Genomic DNA, 20,866 nt, shown 5'->3' with positions numbered 1-20,866 from the left:
TATGCCACACTGATTGTCTAATGTCCATGTGTAGAAATTTCCTCCAATAAAATATTGGGAAAGGTGAATCCATTGTCTTTGGTCCTCACCACAAACACCATTCCCTATTTACCGACTCCTCTCTTTCCCAGGTCATTGCTGAGGCTGAACTAGACTTTTTTTTAAACCATGGCATTCAAGTTGACCCCAATAATAGTTTCCTGACCACACATTACCAAGATCACCTATTTCCACCTCTGCAACAACACCAATCCCATCTGTTGCTGAAACCCCTCATCGGTGCCTTATTTTTTTTCCTTTAGTATTGGCTATTTCAAAGCTCTCCTGATCAACCTCCCATCTTGCACCCTCCTTTCAAAATCTGCTGCCCGATTTCAATCTTGCATCAAGTCCCACTGTTCACTGACTTACATTAGTTCCTCATCTGGTAACATCTGTTTTAAAATACTCATACTTGTTTTCAAATCTATCTAGCCTTGCCCCTCCACATCTCCATAAATTTATGGAATCTTGTGCATTTCTGATTTTAGTCACTTTAGCTTTGGCAGTCATGACTTCAACTGCTTGCACCCTAGGATCTGGAATTCCTTCCGTAGGTCTCTCGGGTTCTTTCTCTTTTAAAATGTTCCATAAAATCTACCTCTTCTCAATGTCATGGGGTTCAGAGTCAACTTTTATATAACCATTCCTGTGTAGCGCACGGGTGCCATTTTGATAATGACTCCTGTGTAGTGCACTTGAACATTTTTTTGATATAAAACATTTTATTGAGGTACTTGTGATTTTGTAACAATAACAGAAGAAACAGTGTACATAGAAATATAAACATAGTGCAAAGGCCGTCTTCCTCCGTCACAGGTCCCACCTTTCTTACACACTAATCTAAACTAAACACCCCACCCCCCCCCCCCTTTTCTGCTGACAGTTAATTTTCTCTAAAGATGTCGACGTACGGCTGCCACCTCAGGACGAACCCTGACATTGACCCTCTCAGTGTGAACTTGATTTTCTCCAGTCAGAGAAAGCTAGCCATGTCAGTGAACCAAGCCTCCAAGCTAATGGTATCCATCTATGGGCTACCAGGGAGGCAAAGGCCAGAATGTTTGCCTCTTTCTCCTCTTGGATTACTGGATTTTCTGACACTCCGAAAATTGCCAACTCTGAACTCAGCGCAACCCTTACTTTTAATACCTTGGACACGACATGCGCAAACCCCTGCCAGAATCCCCTAAGCTTCGGGCATGTCCAGAACATACGAATATGATTTGCTGGTCCTCCCACACACCTTGCACGCCTGTCTTCTATCCCAAAGAACCTGTTCATCCGGGCCACTGTCATGTGTGCCCGGTGAATGACCTCAAATTGTACCAGGCACTGGGACATTTTGATAATCACTCCGTGTAGCACACAGAGACATTTTGACAACAAGTCCTGTGTAGTACATGGGGCCATTTTGATAATCACTCCTGTGCAGTGCACTGGGACATTTTAGTAATCACTCCTGTGTAGTGCATGGCGATACTTTGATAATCACACCTGTGTAGTCCACTGGGATATTTTGCATTTATATAGCATCCTTAAAATAGCAAGTTTCAGTTGCAGTGGCACTAAATTTAAAAGTATGACATTCCTTTCTTAAAGGCATTTTTAGCTTTCAGCATATTAGATTTTACACCATATTACAGCTGCACAAATTACTACATAAAATACTAATGGAATTATACCTAGAATTAGCGTAAAAAATAATTCAGTTTTAAGATCATTACAAAAATCTGATTAGTTGAAATTGGAACACAAGCAGAGCTTGCTCTTTTCAAATTTACATTATGCCCTGTAAATGTATGTGATTCAATTTTACACCTACACATTTGAAAGATTCCAATATCAAATAAAATAAGATAGACTTGCGCCTTTCACACTCTCAAAACCTCCCAAAGCATTGAACAGCCATTAAATATTTTGAAGTTGTCACTATTGCAATGTACATTTCCTAGTATTTCATTCATTTAATTTTCTTTGTAACAAACTATGCTTAATATGTTGTCATAAAAGAACAGTTTTATTTGCTGTCACAAAGATAAAGCAGCCTCCCGATTTGTACCCATCCACATCGTGCTGAAGTGCATCATTTCATCCTCTGAAAAGAGGAGCACAAATGACAGTATGCACAAAAGGCACAATGTCCTACTCAGACATGTTATGCCATCCTGTGATTATACATTGAACAGTTCAGGTAGACGTTTTTGCGCAAGACAATTAGACTGCTTTACTGGAGTGACACCTCCAAGTGGGAGGTGTCCAACTTAGAACATAAGATAAGCCTCTGAACGACACTGGAAAACTGAAAACATTAAGTCTTTGAGCTACACTGGGACGCTATGGAGTACAAGGACACAGGAGTTATTTGTAAATTGCCCAATAAGGAAGCACAATTAGCTTAATTAAATTAGCTTAACAAAATTAAAAGGAATCAACAAGAAGTCACCACAGACCACAGAGCTTCAGAACCTCACAAGCAAACTGACTAGCCATCCCAATTTAATACTGCATCAAACTGGGAGCATCTCAAAAGTATATTTTTTTTTTAAAAAGGGAGGGATAGAGGAAATCAAAACAATAGGCCTAAAAATCCCAACTCCAATGCACATGCAACTTTTTCAGAATCATTGTTTAAATAGCAAAAGTGATTCACCTTCTGCATGCTTGCCACAGGCACATGAAATTCTGTCCTGGTTTTCTTGTTAGCTCGCCATGGTGATGCAATGATAGAACTTGATGTTGAAGAGGCTGAGAACTGATTTGGGCTGCTACTGGTGGTGCTGATGAAACTGCTAAAGGAGCAGACTGCAGGAATATTTATCACATGTAAATCAATATAGACACTCAGTGACATTAACTGAAAATATTCATATCCTTGCACATTAATACTGCTGAGATTTGTAGTTACTACTAGCTGCAATTAAGGTTGAATAAAACATTCTTAGATAAGATGACCAAAACTTCTTTTGCACTATGGCAATTTAATGATACAAAATTGAAACATTATCTTTGAGTTTGAAGGCATCAGGCCAGATTTTGCTAGTGTAGAGTAATTTAGGGTTACTGCGAGTGCTCGATAATAAGTTACTTCTTTCAGCAAAATGTTGCCCATAACCTGGAGTAATTTATGTACTTGGTAGAAACTTGAAGATCATGTTTAAAATAGAGTAAAATTAAGGTGGTAGGATATAGTGCATACATTTCATTCACCATTTATTGTCCAATATGCACTATCTGCAATTCTGCAAAGTAATTTAATATTTTTAAGTGTTACAAGAAAAGCCATTGTGCTCTTGCTGGTTACACATCAAGATACTGAAGGTCACAAGTAGATCTGAGTGCAACACTATGTCTAATCTGAAATTGCATTCAACAAGGTTAGTTAAATTGAATAAACGTTAAATATGGTTTTCATTAAGTTTAACCTTAACATTACGGACCACATTGCATGCATACTGAACCTTTTGGAGAACATGGTAAAATGTAGCCATAAAACATGACTAATGTAATCATAAAATATTGCAGCAAATTCCATTTTTCACCATCAATTTAGTATTTTCCATTCATTTAAACAAGACAAAAATACAGCCAACCTCAACTGTGGGCAAATTTACAAAAACAGAAAGTACACCTCCATTGATGGAGCAAAGCTTTTCAGTCAGTAGCTCCAATAGATTTGTTAAAAAAAAACTGTATTTACAGAGTTTGAAATTTATTTTTGTAATTAAGGGGAAATTTAGCATGGCCAATCCACCTACCCGCATTCTTTCGGGTTATGGGGGTGAGTCCCATGGAGACACAGGGAGAATGTGGAAATCCATGGACAGTGACCTCGGCGCCTTGAGGCAGGACTGCACCACCTTGCCATACAGAGTTAACTGGTATCAGCAGCGATTATAGTACAGATGATAAAACAAGGAGAGAAAAATTGACCAGATGTTCCATTCCTTAGCACTGTTCAGCCATTCTTGTTGGAAGTGCAGTGATGGAGCTTGATTCACTGAAGAGGTTGAAAATTGCTCTGCAGGGTTTCTACTGGTAATGTTATTAATCCTGTTAAAGGGAAGACTGCAGGATTATTTGTCAAATGTAAGTCATATCGGATGAGCTTAGCTGAGGAAATAGCTCGCTTCGATGACTTCTCAACTTTCCAAACAAGGCAATACAAAGCACATTTATGCAAATTGTTCTCACATCTTGACTCTTTAAGACTCAATATCTTTCTAGTGAATCTGCATCAGATCTCCTCCAAGGTTTTACCTGACATGCACTGTCCAAAAGCTAACGCAAAACCCGAGTCTCACCAAGGCACTGGACAGCTGAAGTAAAACTTCATCAGTTTTGCATTCCAGGCCCCTTGATAACAAATATTCCCATTACTGGTTTGATTATTTTGTACCTGTGCCCTCGCTGTTAGTGATTTGCAATACCTGTAGAAACTCTCTTTGCTCCTCCACCACTATTAATCATTTGCTATTAAGAAACTATTCTGATTTAAACTTTCATGGACCTAAATCGGGTACGTTAACACATCTCCATAGTGAATTTAATTTGTCCAAATTTTGCCTACTCACTTATTGAGTCTATATTCAGTTATTACTTGTGTCGCAGTAACTGTGCCTCCTTACTTAGTGTCACTTGCAAACATATAACAGGAACTCTCTCCTCCTTCATCCAAGTCACCAATATACATGATGATAAATGGAGACCCTAGTACAGATCTCTTTCACAACCCGCCAAACAGAGTACATTCTTTATATCCCTACTCTGACTTATCGACCATTATCAATCTCTGTCATAAGGCTATCTTTAATTTGGTTCTAATCTTTGTTAATAATCCAATGCAGGTAATGCTATCTTACCAAATACCTTTAGGAAGTGTCATGTTAGGGGGATATTAGGAACTTGGGTCAATAAATGGGGTCTTGAGATATAGCAGGCAATTTAGGGGTAAATATATCCATCAACGTAAGGTTCGTTGCATATCGATAGCCTGGCTCTGTTCTTTTGCATAAATGGGAGTGGGCAATGAACCAAGATAACGATGATTTGGATTTGTTTTATTGTCACGTGTACTGAGGTACAGTGAAAAGTATTGTTCTGCGTATAGTCCAGTCAGATCATTTCATACATGAAAACAAACATAGGACATACATAAATACACAATGCAAATATATAGGCACAGACAATGGGTGAGCATACGAAGTGGAGAAGATGTGTGAAAAGATCAGTTCAGTCCATAAGACAGTCATAAGAGAGTCATAGGTTCAAGTCTGGAAACCCCGAGAGAACCTTGTCTGAGGGGCTGGGCAGAGAGCAAGAGAAAAAAAAGAATGCGGTTCTGAACAGTTACAGGAGAAGGTTGTGGAAATCGACCGAGAGGTGTCATGAAAGTTGACATTGGGGTAGGCTTTGGGAAAGGATTCTGAACAAATGTCCCTAACAGAAGAAAAATTGCTTCACAATTGCAAGTATTGTCTTGGCCTGTCTGTGTTTGCAGCATGAGTGTAGCATAGTTATTTAAATTGATGTTTAATGGGAACTAATGTGTTAAGGTTAAGAAACTGTATGTTAGAGTTGAAGTTTAAATATTCTTTTGTTTTGTTTTAACAATGTTTGTTTATAAAAATATCCACGCCATATTTCTTATATTATCATTCCTGGAATGATCGATCTTTCTGAACCGTCTTAAAATTTTGAAAAATTATGGCATCTAGTCCAGTCTCTTGGCCACTGTTGAGAGCTGACCAGGCATCTGTAACAGAAGCCCAAATAGTTATGTGCACTCCTCTTTCCAGCATAGGATTGACTTAAATATTCATTTATATTAATCAAATATGATCTTTTCAGAAATGCATGCAAACTTTTGATCAGCTCAGACTTGTTCAAGTACTCAGTAACACGGTAACCCTGGTGTTAGATTCCAGTAATAACTTCCTAAAACCTGACATTAATGAATGGTTTGATGAATTCATGACAAAGCATCACAACTGCTCAATATCAACTCACACCACAAGGTCTTTGGAGCTAAAAAAAAAATCAGTTTGCAAAGTGATTTTGAAAATTGAAGTTGAAATTGCAATCAAGCTAGGTTTGTGAGTAAAATCCGTAAATCTCGAGACGAGTCAAAATTAACATTGCACCAAACAAGAGAAAACCCAGCCAAGTGCAGAATTGAAATGAACAGTAAAAAGAATATAATCTTCACAAATGCACCTGGATTTTACATGAAACAATAACTCCAATGATCTCTATGGTGGGGATTCCCCTCTTTCCAAACTCAGTTTGAAAACAGGTCTAAGGGATCGGTGGGCATTTAGCAAGTGACGTTACCAGGAAGGAACATGCACTACTTTTTTCAATTTTGATTAAAAATTTTAGAGGAAAAATAAATGATTGGACATACACACAAGATTAAGGTAAAAACTGAAACATAAAACAAATTGTAAATTTTTAAAAAATAATTTCCTTTCATCATAATAGAGGAATTTGGCACAAATAGAAAATTGTTTTTTTTAATCAAGATAGTGAGACTATTTGGCAGAATTAAGAATCAAGGACAGTGTTTAAAAATCAAGTTATTCAAAAATATGTAAATATTTCAAGTATTTTTACAACAAAACTAAGAATACAAAGTGCAATTTCTCATCAGTTAAGTTATTTCTGCTTGATTTTAGTCCAGGGAACTTCAATTGTGCATCCACTGGGGAAAGCAGATATTCACTGACAGCAGCTTTTGGATTTCCATATGCGTGGACTTCAGAGGTTGCTATCAGTTTCAGAGGAGCAATGGCAGCCAATGTTAACAGTTTCTACAGTCATTACTACTGTAAAATCTGAGAAATTGGAGGAAAGTACAAGGAAAATGTAATGACTACTTGCATCCACTTGAAAAGTCTTTGAGAAAAATGGGATTAAGACCACACACACAATGTCAATATTCTAAAAGATTTGCTGGGAAGTGACCTAGCCAGCAGCAGCAGGAACACTAAATAATTTGCAAGAGTAAAAGAATCTTGGAATGACTGTCAAAAAGAAATGGAAGTACTTCAGACCTTGGATAACTTCTAACAGTTTCTATTTAAAGCTGCCAAAATATATTCCCTCGTTAACCCTTGAACAAGCATCTAGTGAATTTGGCAGATTTGTGTGCTAGATTTCTTCTCACTCAAAGATCACAAGTTTAAAATTCTGATAGCAGAAATCTGTAGCTAGTGTGAAATCAACAAGATGGAATGAAAACCAGCTGCGATGTTATTTTCTGAACATTATAATCTGCTGTTCTTCACTTTGAAGTTATTCAATATAAAATGTACAAGATAAAGGTCTGGAATCTTTACATCCACAAGTTATCTCAAGCCATGTATTTTTTTTTTTACATTTTATAGTGAACAGCAATTTTCTACTTCAGTTAGTAAACTGTAAATGTAACAAAATAAATAATGTTAGTGTGAAACCAGTCATCAACTGCAAAGTACACAAATAAGTCAGATTCTGAAGCAACTAAATCAGCACTGAAACAGAAATTTCACAGAGAACTTCCAATCAATTTTATATTCCAATTTTATGCTAGTAAATTAAATAGAAATGAGCTTATTTAATTACTTGCTTACCTGACTAATTATGCCCTGTGGAAGAACAGGCAGGTGCTGATTTTGCGGTGTTACATTGTCCATAGCTACTTTGGCTATAGTACCGGAATCAGATCCTACTGGCACAGCCACCATTGTTGAACTGCAGCCAGCATTGTTAGGGTCACTGATGGTAACAATCCTTACTCCCACTTTATTTGGTATTCCTGATATGTTATCTTTGCACTCAGCTGACCTTTTTAAAAGCTGACAATCAGTTGAACCATTGGCTGTTGGAGTCTGGTAAAGTTGGACTGAATGTATTGCTACAGGTCCAGGTTGGTGTGGGACTGGAGAGTAATGCACCTGGGGAGTGTTAGAAAGTGAAGACTGCACAGAAACAACTGAACTTGGACATTGCTGAAGCTGAGGCACTGCTGAACTTATGCCTGCTGTTGTAGGTCCATTGGATAATCCTGAGTTTGTGCCCCTTATTTTCTGGTCAACAGAGCTTGAAAGGGCTGTACAGCTAGCACTAGAATTTCCGATTGAAACAGGTCTATTGTGCACTTTGGTTAAGTGACCACTTTTGGCAGTGTTTTGCTGATTACAGCCCATATTGCCCCATTGCTCCTGTGCAGCGACATCACCATTTTCCACATGATTGGAAGCTTTATGATTTGGAATGTTTTTGCTTAAATGTGAACCATCTCCTTTTTCAAAATCACAGATCCCATTAACCATGGGCATTTTCAAAAGATCTTTCTTAATTTCCTGCATTTCGGTATGCTCTACATTCAGCTTCCCATTGGTTACATTTTGACTTACTCCTGTCATAGGTCCATTTGAGGCCAGTGTGCACTGGCTGGGCTCAGACTGAGCTATCCCTGAGTTAGATGGAGGTAGATGTGAATTATCGTGTTTTTTTCCATTTACAAGTTTTGTTGTCTCCGTTTCGCTTTCCTTTAAGCTGCCATTTGGCGTAACTCCCTCTGAGCAGGAAGGATTTTCCCTAATTTCAATTTTACGTTCATGTAGATGTAAATCTGTTGTATCTTTTGCTTCTTCCTCCTTCTGGCAAATTATTTTGTCACCTGTGAATGCAATTCCAGATTCTGCATTTTTAACCTGTCCGCTCTGTGATGTCAAGATTGGTGGAGATGTTTGCACTTGGAGGCCAACTCCTGCTTGTGACCCACTGACAGCAATTCCTGCAGGGGCTATGAACTGCGTTCCACTGCCATGACTCCCAGCTGTAGCCGCAAAGGTGGTATTTGGCACAACAGTAATGGTAACCTGGTTGCCAGTTGTTCCCTGGAGAAGAGCAGCTGCGTTACTAGCAGAGATCAACTGACCTGGTAAAATCTGCATATGAGGAATAGGCACTGTCTGCACTGACCCTGGTGAATGGATGGGACCTTGAACAAGCTGCACATTTTGCTGGCCAACTACTAACTGTTGACCTTGGGCTTGGACTCCAAAATTACTTGCCTGATTGTGAGTCACTTGATAGACCACCTGAGGACTAGGAGCTCTAGTATTAGAAGGGGGAGGCATTTGAGGAGCAGGCAATATAAGTTTACCACCTGGAGTAGGAGGTCCTCTTTTTGGAAGAAGTAATTGTTTTATTAAGCTGGACTCCCCAGAAGGAGGTTGACTAGCTCCACTACCTGTCTGTTGAGACTGAAGTTGCATCTGGAACTGTTTTTGGGGATGTTGTTGCTGCTGTTGCTGCCGTTTCACAGATAGCATCTTACTCACTGTTTGAGGTCCTTGCATTTGAGGAGTGGAAGGTTGAGTAACCAACCCCATTTGTACCTGTGTGTTGTTGACAGGTACAGGAGATGGCGAGGATGAAGGGGTCACATTTGCCTTCCCAGCCAAATGAATAGTTTGGCCAGCTTGAATAGAAGCTGGATTTGTCAACAATATTTGATGAATGGCAGGAGAAAAACTCTGTCCCTGTTGAGCTGGCTGACTAACAATCACACGTACACTTTGCTGGGGTTGTTGTTGCATTATGGTAGACTGAACTTGCTGAAGTGGCATTCCTGCTGGTTTTGGTGCTATATTCTGGAAACACATCCTAGGAGCCGGAGGACTTTGAACACCAGCAATTGCAACCACTTGACCTGTTGAGACTTGAAAGTTTTGCACAGCAGCACCAGATACAGCGGTAGGACATGGGGTGGAAGAATAGTGCTGAGGTGCCAGTAGAACAGTGTCCTGCTGGTTATTTGTTTTTGGCTGGTGACGTGGTGCCTGTCCAGAGTGGGATACTGCACCCGATAATAGCTGTCCTTGGGAAACTGTGACAGTGGTGGCTGGCATACTTTGAACTCTGCCAATTGCTGCATGGCTTTGAGAGACAGTCTGCTGTATCACAGTAACAGTTGTCGTTGAAGCGGTATTCACCTGATTCAAAGATACTGTTGGTATGGACAGCTGGTGACCAGGAACCTGCTGTTGAAAGAACTGCGGATGGCGAAGCACTTGCTGAGAAGTTGTCATTGTAACTGATGACGGTGTTGTTACTGTGGCATGGTTTTGGATCACTGTTCCCTGTGGTATGCTGGTTCCAGTTAATGAATAGGAAACCGTAGAATGACTGCTAAAAGGTGGAGACTGGACAACTGTACACCTCACTGCTTCACTACTGATTGGAGTTCTGCTTTGTTCAAGAGTTACTGCAGCATTTTGGTGCGGTTGTGCCAGGCCAGTTTGGTCTTGTGGCATCTTGGTAACATTCTGTGCTGGAACACTTGGTTGAAAAGCGTAGATCATTTGAGATCCTGGCTGACCAGTAGAAAGGTTACCGATAGGCATCCTTTGGAAGTGGTTTACCACGGTCTGTGCTGAAATCAGAAAAAAATCATCACAATGTACACAACTGTGGTCCTTGCAGCTAATTCTCAACTTTCAGCAAGGCCTTTACAGATTACAATCCTTTCATAATTGGGTTTAGTTTATTCCAGAATAACACTGCTACATTATTTTCAGTATAGACAAAACATGTAACACCAGAGATTCACTAAGAACAAGATCTGCCTTCAAAATGCTATATTTTCTAAAGTTACATATATAATGTCTACCATTCACCTGTACCATCCAATGCCCCACATTAACCAGTTCCTAAATCACAATGCAGAGACGTAAAATGCGTTATGGATAAATGCCATCCCAAAGACGACCATAGATTTATTTACTGGGACTTTCAAAGAGAAACAATAATAATACATTTAGCTAATTATATTATACAAAAAGTGCTTCAGCCATAAATAAGCATCCTATGATAGCTGCTACAATCAAAAATCTGAACTATTTTTTTCTCAACATGATATCTCAATCTAACACATGGGCTTTCTGACATAGACATTCAGGTAGCTCCACTCAGTCATAAATCTATTACTTTCCACCCCAATACTTCCCATCCCCAACTCCCTCAGGACTCAATTCATTGACTGGACTCTAAATGTAAGTACCTAAATCTATGGAACTACACTTCCTGCCAAAATGAAACTTAAAAGATCTGTGACGATGAATCCCATACAAGTTTACACACAGAGCAGTGGAACCATCAAATTGTTCATTTAAGGCAGCGTTTTCCAAAACTAGGTTCTGCAGAAAGTCCGGCCATTTAAATTTGAGAAAATAAAACTGTCCTTCAATCTTGTCCAATCAAAGATGGTTTTCACAATGCATTCGCTACTGACAGGCACACTAATCACTAGAAACCAGTCTCTGATTAGATGTGTTAGAAAAGTCAGCACTGGAAGCCTCAGCAAGGCCAAGAACAAAAGCGACCAGACGGCAGAGCCAGGTAGGCCATAGCCAAGTTTCGTAGTGGTGGTGGTGGCGGTGGGGGAGGGGGCGGAAGGTTAGAGTATGAGAGGGAGGGAGCGGTGTGTGTTTGTTGTGTGAGAGAGAGAGAGGTGGGTCTGTATGTATGTGAGACAGAGACAGGGAGACAGCAAGAGAGCGCAAGAGCGAGAGCCAGCGAGAGAGCGCAAGAGCGAGAGACAGCGAGACAGCGAGAGAGCGCAAGAGCGAGAGACAGCGAGAGAGCGCAAGAGCGAGAGACAGCGAGAGAGCGCAAGAGCGAGAGACAGCGAGAGAGCGCAAGAGCGAGAGACAGCGAGAGAGCGCAAGAGCGAGCAAGAGAGAGCGAGAGACAGCGAGAGAGCGCAAGAGCGAGCAAGAGAGAGCGAGAGACAGCGAGAGACAGCGAGAGAGAGCGAGAGACAGCGAGACAGCGAGAGACAGCGAGAGACAGCGAGACAGCGAGAGCGCGAGACAGCGAGAGCGCGAGACAGCGAGAGCGCGAGACAGCGAGAGCGCGAGACAGCGAGAGCGCGAGACAGCGAGAGCGCGAGACAGCGAGAGCGCGAGACAGCGAGAGCGCGAGACAGCGAGAGCGCGAGACAGCGAGAGCGCGAGACAGCGAGAGCGCGAGACAGCGAGACAGCGAGAGCGCGAGACAGCGAGAGCGCGAGACAGCGAGAGCGCGAGACAGCGAGAGCGCGAGACAGCGAGAGCGCGAGACAGCGAGAGCGCGAGACAGCGAGAGCGCGAGACAGCGAGAGCGCGAGACAGCGAGAGCGCGAGACAGCGAGAGCGCGAGACAGCGAGAGCGCGAGACAGCGAGAGCGCGAGACAGCGAGAGCGAGAGACAGCGAGAGCGCAAGAGCGAGAGACAGCGAGAGCGCAAGAGCGAGAGACAGCGAGAGCGCAAGAGCGAGAGACAGCGAGAGCGCAAGAGCGAGAGACAGCGAGAGCGCAAGAGCGAGAGACAGCGAGAGGGCAAGAGCGAGAGACAGCGAGAGGGCAAGAGCGAGAGACAGCGAGAGGGCAAGAGCGAGAGACAGCGAGAGGGCAAGAGCGAGAGACAGCGAGAGGGCAAGAGCGAGAGACAGCGAGAGGGCAAGAGCGAGAGACAGCGAGAGGGCAAGAGCGAGAGACAGCGAGAGGGCAAGAGCGAGAGACAGCGAGAGGGCAAGAGCGAGAGACAGCGAGAGGGCAAGAGCGAGAGACAGCGAGAGGGCAAGAGCGAGAGACAGCGAGAGGGCAAGAGCGAGAGACAGCGAGAGCGCAAGAGCGAGAGACAGCGAGAGCGCAAGAGCGAGAGACAGCGAGAGCGCAAGAGCGAGAGACAGCGAGAGCGCAAGAGCGAGAGACAGCGAGAGCGCAAGAGCGAGAGACAGCGAGAGCGCAAGAGCGAGAGACAGCGAGAGCGCAAGAACGAGAGACAGCGAGAGCGCAAGAGAGCGAGAGCGCAAGAGCGCGAGACAGCGAGAGCGCAAGAGCGCGAGACAGCGAGAGCGCAAGACAGCGAGAGCGCGAGACAGCGAGAGCGCGAGACAGCGAGAGCGCGAGACAGCGAGAGCGCGAGACAGCGAGGGCGCGAGACAGCGAGAGCGCAAGAGCGCGAGACAGCGAAAGCGCAAGAGCGCGAGACAGCGAGAGCGCAAGACAGCGAGAGCGCAAGACAGCGAGAGCGCAAGAGCGCGAGACAGCGAGAGCGCAAGACAGCGAGACAGCGAAAACGCAAGACAGCGAGAGCGCAAGAGGGCGAGACAGCGAAAACGCGAGAGCGCGAGACAGCGAGAGCGCGAGACAGCGAGAGCGCGAGACAGCGAGAGCGCGAGACAGCGAGAGCGCGAGACAGCGAGAGCGCGAGACAGCGAGAGCGCGAGACAGCGAGAGCGCGAGACAGCGAGCGCGCGAGACAGCGAGAGCGCGAGACAGCGAGAGCGCGAGACAGCGAGCGCGCGAGACAGCGAGCGCGAGACAGCGAGAGCGCGAGACAGCGAGAGCGCGAGACAGCGAGAGCGCGAGACAGCGAGAGCGCGAGACAGCGAGACAGCGAGAGCGCAAGAGAGCGAGAGCGCAAGAGAGCGAGAGCGCAAGAGAGCGAGAGCGCAAGAGCGCGAGACAGCGAGAGCGCAAGACAGCTAGAGCGTGAGGCAGCGAGAGCACAAGAGCGCGAGACAACGAGAGCGCAAGACAGCGAGACAGCGAGAGCGCAAGACAGCGAGAGCGCAAGACAGCGAGAGCGCAAGAACGAGAGACAGCGAGAGCGCAAGAGCGAGAGACAGCGAGAGCGCAAGAGCGCGAGATAGCGAGAGCGCAAGACAGCGAGAGCGCAAGACAGCGAGAGCGCAAGACAGCGAGAGCGCAAGACAGCGAGAGCGCAAGACAGCGAGAGCGCAAGAGCGCGAGACAGCGAGAGCGCAAGAGCACGAGACAGCGAGAGCGCAAGAGCGAGAGACAGCGAGAGCGCAAGAGCGAGAGACAGCGAGAGCGCAAGAGCGAGACAGCGAGAGAGCGCAAGAGCGAGAGACAGCGAGAGCGCAAGAGCGAGAGACAGCGAGAGCGCGAGAGCGCAAGACAGCGCGAGAGCGCAAGAGCGCAAGAGCGCGAGACAGCGAGAGCGCGAGACAGCGAGTGCGCAAGAGCGCGAGAGCGCAAGACAGCGAAAAAGCAAGAGCGCGAGACAGCGAGAGCGCAAGACAGCGAGAGCGCAAGACAGCGAGAGCGCAAGACAGCGAGAGCGCAAGACAGCGAGAGCGCAAGACAGCGAGAGCGCAAGAGCACGAGACAGCGAGAGCGCAAGACAGCGAGAGCGCAAGAGCGCGAGACAGCGAGAGCGCGAGACAGCGAGAGCGCGAGACAGCGAGAGCGCGAGACAGCGAGAGCGCGAGACAGCGAGAGCGCAAGAGCGCGAGAGCGCGAGACAGCGAGCGCGCGAGACAGCGAGCGCGAGACAGCGAGAGCGCGAGACAGCGAGAGCGCGAGACAGCGAGAGCGCGAGACAGCGAGAGCGCAAGAGAGCGAGAGCGCAAGAGAGCGAGAGCGCAAGAGAGCGAGAGCGCAAGAGCGCGAGACAGCGAGAGCGCAAGACAGCTAGAGCGTGAGGCAGCGAGAGCACAAGAGCGCGAGACAACGAGAGCGCAAGACAGCGAGACAGCGAGAGCGCAAGACAGCGAGAGCGCAAGACTGCGAGAGCGCAAGAACGAGAGACAGCGAGAGCGCAAGAGCGAGAGACAGCGAGAGCGCAAGAGCGCGAGATAGCGAGAGCGCAAGACAGCGAGAGCGCAAGACAGCGAGAGCGCAAGACAGCGAGAGCGCAAGACAGCGAGAGCGCAAGACAGCGAGAGCGCAAGAGCGCGAGACAGCGAGAGCGCAAGAGCGCAAGAGCGCAAGACAGCGAGAGCGCAAGAGCACGAGACAGCGAGAGCGCAAGAGCGAGAGACAGCGAGAGCGCAAGAGCGAGAGACAGCGAGAGCGCAAGAGCGAGAGACAGCGAGAGAGCGCAAGAGCGAGAGACAGCGAGAGCGCAAGAGCGAGAGACAGCGAGAGCGCGAGAGCGCAAGACAGCGAGAGCGCGAGAGCGCAAGAGCGCAAGAGCGCAAGAGCGCGAGACAGCGAGAGCGCGAGACAGCGAGTGCGCAAGAGCGCGAGAGCGCAAGACAGCGAAAAAGCAAGAGCGCGAGACAGCGAGAGCGCAAGACAGCGAGAGCGCAAGACAGCGAGAGCGCAAGACAGCGAGAGCGCAAGACAGCGAGAGCGCAAGACAGCGAGAGCGCAAGAGCACGAGACAGCGAGAGCGCAAGACAGCGAGAGCGCAAGAGCGCGAGACAGCGAGAGCGCGAGACAGCGAGAGCGCGAGACAGCGAGAGCGCGAGACAGCGAGAGCGCGAGACAGCGAGAGCGCAAGAGCGCGAGACAGCGAGAGCGCGAGACAGCGAGAGCGCGAGACAGCGAGAGCGCGAGACAGCGAGAGCGCAAGAGCGCGAGACAGCGAGAGCGCGAGACAGCGCAAGAGCGCGAGACAGCGAGAGCGCAAGAGCGCGAGACAGCGAGGGCACAAGAGCGAGTGTCAGCGAAGGCGCAAGAGCGAGAGACAGCGAGAGCGAGAGACAGCGAGCGCGCAAGAGCGAGAGACAGCGAGAGCGCAAGAGCGAGAGCGCAAGAGCGAGAGACAGCGAGAGCGCAAGAGCGCGAGACAGCGAGAGCGCAAGAGCGAGCGCGCAAGAGCGAGAGACAGCGAGAGCGCAAGAGCGAGAGACAGCGAGAGCGCAAGAGCGAGAGACAGCGAGAGCGCAAGAGCGAGAGACAGCGAGAGCGAGAGACAGCGAGAGCGCAAGAGCGAGAGACAGCGAGAGAGCAAGAGCGAGAGCGCCAAAGCGAGAGCGCAATAGCGAGAGACAGCGAGAGCGCAATAGCGAGAGACAGCGAGAGCGCAAGAGCGAGAGCGCAAGAGCGAGAGACAGCGAGAGCGAAAGACAGCGAGAGCGAGAGACAGCGAGAGCGAGAGACAGCGAGAGCAAGACACAGCGAGAGCGCAAGAGCGAGAGACAGGGAGTGCGCGAGTGTCTGAGATAGCGGTGCGAGCGTCTGAGATAGCGGTGCGAGCGTCTGAGATAGCGGTGCGAGCGTCTGAGATAGCGGTGCGAGCGTCTGAGATAGCGGTGCGAGCGTCTGAGATTGCGGTGCGAGCGTCTGAGATTGCGGTGCGAGCGTCTGAGATTGCGGTGCGAGCATCTGAGATAGCGGTGCGAGCGTTTGAGAAGCGGGGCGGGCGTCTGAGAAGCGGTGCGAGCGTCTGAGATAGCTGTGCGAGCGTCTGAGAAGCGGTTCGAGCGTCTGAGATAGCGGTGCGAGTGTCTGAGATAGCGGTGCGAGCGTCTGAGATAGCGGTGCGATCGTCTGAGATAGCGGTGCGTGCGTCTGAGATAGCGGTGCGTGCGTCTGAGATAGCGGTGCGTGCGTCTGGGATAGCGGTGCGAGCGTCTGGGATAGCGGTGCGAGCGTCTGGGATAGCGGTGCGAGCGTCTGGGATAGCGGTGCGAGCGTCTGGGATAACGGTGCGAGCGTCTGGGATAACGGTGCGAGCGTCTGGGATAACGGTGCGAGCGTCTGGGATAACGGTGCGAGCGTCTGGGATAACGGTGCGAGCGTCTGGGATAACGGTGCGAGCGTCTGGGATAACGGTGCGAGCGTCTGGGATAACGGTGCGAGCGTCTGGGATAACGGTGCGAGCGTCTGGGATAGCGGTGCGAGCGTCTGGGATAGCGGTGAGAGCGTCTGGGATAGCGGTGAGAGCGTCTGGGATAGCGGTGCGAGCGTCTGGGATAGCGGTGCGAGCGTCTGGGATAGCGGTGCGAGCGTCTGGGATAGCGGTGCGAGCGTCTGAGATAGCGGTGCGAGCGTCTGAGATAGCGGTGCGAGCGTCTGAGATAGCGGTGCGAGCGTCTGAGATAGCGGTGCGAGCGTCTGAGATAGCGGTGCGAGCGTCTGAGATAGCGGTGCGAGCGTCTGAGATAGCGGTGCGAGCGTCTGAGATAGCGGTGCGAGCGTCTGAGATAGCGGTGCGAGCGTCTGAGATAGCGGTGCGAGCGTCTGAGATAGCGGTGCGAGCGTCTGAGATAGCGGTGCGAGCGTCTGAGATAGCGGTGCGAGCGTCTGAGATAGCGGTGCGAGCGTCTGAGATAGCGGTGCGAGCGTCTGAGATAGCGGTGCGAGCGTCTGAGATAGCGGTGCGAGCTTCTGAGATAGCGGTGCGAGCGTCTGAGATAGAGGTGCGAGTGAGAGAGCTGAATGAGAGTGTGTTTGTGTGTGTGAGGGAGAGAGAGAGAGAGAGTAAGACAGAAAGGAAGAGTGATTGAGGTGATTAAAAAAACAGATACGGAGATTGCGTGCATGCACATATCTGATTTAAGAATTGAGCTATCCACTCCTAATACTAAACAATTTCGTGAGCATGAGAGCAGCAACACTTCTCCCATTAAAAATGACAAAAGGGTAAGACTTAAGTACTTATTGAATAAGAGAACTTTTTAATTATAATAAATGTATACAAAAGAAATAGAAAATACTTATAAAAATGTGTTTTTGTAAGTTTGCATCTATTGAGCAAAACCAATCAATTTTTTGTGCTTTCACTCTTCAACATAATAAAGGGTGTTGCTCAGGGGTTCCAACTCTTGGGAGGCCAAAATTATCCGGTGGCTGGAAAAGTTTAGGAAACCCAGATTTAAGGTATTCTACAAAGAGCTTGTAGACTTCAGACAGATGCTGACCTGGCTGCTGAAGGTATTTTACATCAAAGGCATCAGCTTCGTCACAACACACAGAAAATGTAGCTAGCTATGAAGGTGGCAGCCCGGATTATTTGTTGCAGGTGCTCAGCAGATTTTCCAACTCCTAGCCAATTATTATTTTTTGTTTATTCAAAATGTCTGTTGGAAAGTACTATTTTTTCTGCTTGACCTGATATGTTAATTATTCACACATTTATTTTCATGAATAAGCAACTTACCTGAGGGAGGTGGATTCTGCGTTAGCTCTGCCATAACGGAGGGAACAGTTGGTGATTGCTGGTAGTGTGCCTGCATGGGAAGTGGTGTAGCCCTTCTTTGGATCCCTACTATGTGTATTTGTGCTTGCCCATTATTATTGGGATCTTCTATTCGTTTTACTGTATGGGTTGGAAATGGAGACCTTGCATACAAGACAAAAAAAAACATGTCAAGTTCTGTAAGCAAGCAGTTCACTGTTCTAACCAAAACTATTCAGACTAAGCAATGCAACTACTGTTTCACAGATCGGGAATTGAGCATTTTGGGATGCTGTAATAGATTACCTCCGAATCTATTTTTTTTTGCACAGCATTAAGATAGGAGCAGAATTAGGCTATTCAGCCCATCAAGTCTGCACCGCCATTTGGTCATGGCTGGTGTGCTTCACATCCCCATTCTTCTGCCTCCACCTCCCCCCCCGCCCCACCCACCCCACCACCACCCCTCGTGACCCCTGTTCCCCTTATTAATCAAGAACCTATCTATCTCTAACTTAAAGACACTCAGTGACATGGCCTCCACAGCTTTCTTCGGCAACGAGTTTCAGAGATTCACCACCTTCTGGCTGAAGACATTTTCGAAGCTGTGCCCTGTTTCTAATCTCTCCTACTGGTGGAAACATCTTCTCCATGTCCACTCTGTATAGGTCTTTAGCATTCTCTAGGTTTCAATGAGATCTCCCCTCAGCAATGTATTGAAAACATAAGACAGGTAACTACAGCAAGGGACAGGCATTTTGACATGAGCTCGACAAGTGAGCAGGAGAGGCCATATTTTCCAGTGGAAAAAACAGAAATATCACAGGAGTTGCCTTCCCAAAGTAATTGTATACTTGTTCAAGATCTTTTCAGGAATTGGCACTGACAGAAGCCATGTACCAAGATATAGGCCACCACATGGAGAATCAAATGGGGCTGGTTTAGCAAAGTGGGCTAGTGAGCTGGCTTGTAATGTAGAACCATGCTAGCAGGGCGGGTTCAATTCCCGTACCCACCTCCTCGAACAGGCGCCGGAATGTGGAGACTAGGGGCTTTTCACAGTAACTTCATTGATGCCTACTTGTGACAATAATTGATTATTATTAACTGGTAAATAACAGGAACAAGTCGCTCACCTCAAGTTGCCTCGAGAAGATGGTGGTAGGTTTTTGTCCCACATTCTCCCAAAAAATACTAACTTTGTCAATAATGGAGGAAGTGAAAAGTAGTTTTCACCTTCAAAGGACTTACCGGAGACATCTGTTAAATCCTGAAGAAGTCAGAATTCCACCCCGAGCTAATTTACTGCACACAGAAAGATATTCAGAGTACAGATCCACTCGTGAGATGGAGCCTTCCAATGAGGTCTCAAAATGTGCATTTAACCTATATAAATAAGCAAGAGATCAAATTTCAGAATAAATTTGAGGGACTTGGTTAAATTATGCAAGGCACCCTATTCTGCAACCATGGACGCAGCTTAGAGAAACATTCATTCCATTGGTAATTATTTCCTTAACTTACTGCAGTTTCATTATTGTTACCAGAGTTAAGTGGCAAAATAAGATATTTCATTTAGGCTCTATAACTCTGGCAAAGATACTACAAAAGCTTTACCCATTCAATTAAAGTTCCTGACAGAAAAAGATCCTTTAAACAGTTTGAACAATTTACAATCAAACATCAATATTTCATGTTTATCGACTTACAGGAAGACTATTTTTGGATGCTGATGATCTTTAGTTCGGCAGCAGTACAAATATGTACTTAGTGAGCACTTATATTCAAAACAACACCTTAATCATTAAATTAAGATATAAAATCAAATGTCAATTCAAATAATGAGTGGAAATTAAGTTTGTAGCTAATAATCAGTCAAATGTCAAAGAGAAGTCATCAGATTCTCTCTTGCTGGAGATGGTCATTGCATGGAACATTTATATCCTTCAGAGCAAAAATAAAATGAGTAAGCCAATAAGTAAAGAACATATAGCGCACTGCATGGTGGAATATATATTTCAGCATGATACATTGCAAGTTAGTCAGGGTATTGTGAAGATTCATTCCACATGTTCTGCAGCCTCACCCTGGATGTTAATCATATTCCCACTGAACCTTGCAAGGTGCTATATAGAGAAACTAACCAACTTGCTAAGTATTTGGAATTGGTCATTCAATTTAACAACTTTCCAGAATGTCTTGGTCATTTGCATCCATATGTCTACAGATGATAGGCACATTTACTGTGGTCATTGCCTTGAATAAGCTTCATGTTCACTTTTACTAATACCAGCTTTTTATGCCAGATTTTAAAACTGAAATTCAAATTCTTAAACTACCACAAACTTCCGTTCTTAATCCAGACCTCTAGGTCAGGGATTTTCAAGTGCGGGTCGCTGACAGGTGTCGGGAGCGTCACGGAGCGATCAGTTGTGCCATTCCCATGGTCGTCCGGATCACGGGAGAAATGCCCACAGCCGTTACCAGCCACTGCCAACTTTTAAATGAAAAGAAATGTGGCTGTGTGCAATCTTCTGGACAGAAGCAGCACCCTGCATGTACACTTGACGTCAAGTGCCCTCTATGTAGGGTGGCACGGTGGCGCAGTGGTAATCACTGCCACCTCACTGCCAAGGACCCGAGTTTGATCCTGGCCCCGGGTCACTGCCCGTGTGGGGTTTGCACATTCTCCCCGTGTCTGTGTGGGTCTCACCCCCACAACCCAAAAAGATGTGCAGGGTGGGTGAATTGGCCATGTTAAATTGCCCTTTGATTGGAAAAAAAAAAGAGTTGTGTACTCTTAAATTTGTTTTTAAGAAGTGCCCTCTGTGTATGTGCTTTTGGCGCCAAATCATGGAGCAGAGCTGCTTCCATTTTCCAGCTGCTGACAAAAGGACTGTGCAGATGGATCGTTTTC

General features: G+C 46.3%; 1 protein-coding gene across 2 annotated transcripts in view; it reads right to left on the bottom strand.

Annotated features, from left to right (window-relative positions):
• Positions 1-20,866, bottom strand: part of arid2 (AT rich interactive domain 2 (ARID, RFX-like)) — a 168,572-nt gene that overhangs the window by 12,082 nt on the left and 135,624 nt on the right. For both annotated transcript variants that reach the window (XM_038781389.1, XM_038781388.1), the window contains exons 13-16: positions 19,201-19,335; positions 17,932-18,113; positions 7,653-10,465; positions 2,693-2,844 (exon numbers count right to left, since the gene is read on the bottom strand). In XM_038781389.1, coding sequence (XP_038637317.1) covers positions 2,693-2,844; positions 7,653-10,465; positions 17,932-18,113; positions 19,201-19,335 — 3,282 coding nt within the window. The remainder of the gene's footprint in view (positions 1-2,692; positions 2,845-7,652; positions 10,466-17,931; positions 18,114-19,200; positions 19,336-20,866) is intronic.

Source organism: Scyliorhinus canicula, chromosome 20, assembly GCF_902713615.1.
Source record: "Scyliorhinus canicula chromosome 20, sScyCan1.1, whole genome shotgun sequence".
NCBI classification, from domain to species: Eukaryota; Metazoa; Chordata; class Chondrichthyes; order Carcharhiniformes; family Scyliorhinidae; genus Scyliorhinus; species Scyliorhinus canicula.
This window is presented reverse-complemented; position numbering and strand designations above follow the sequence as displayed.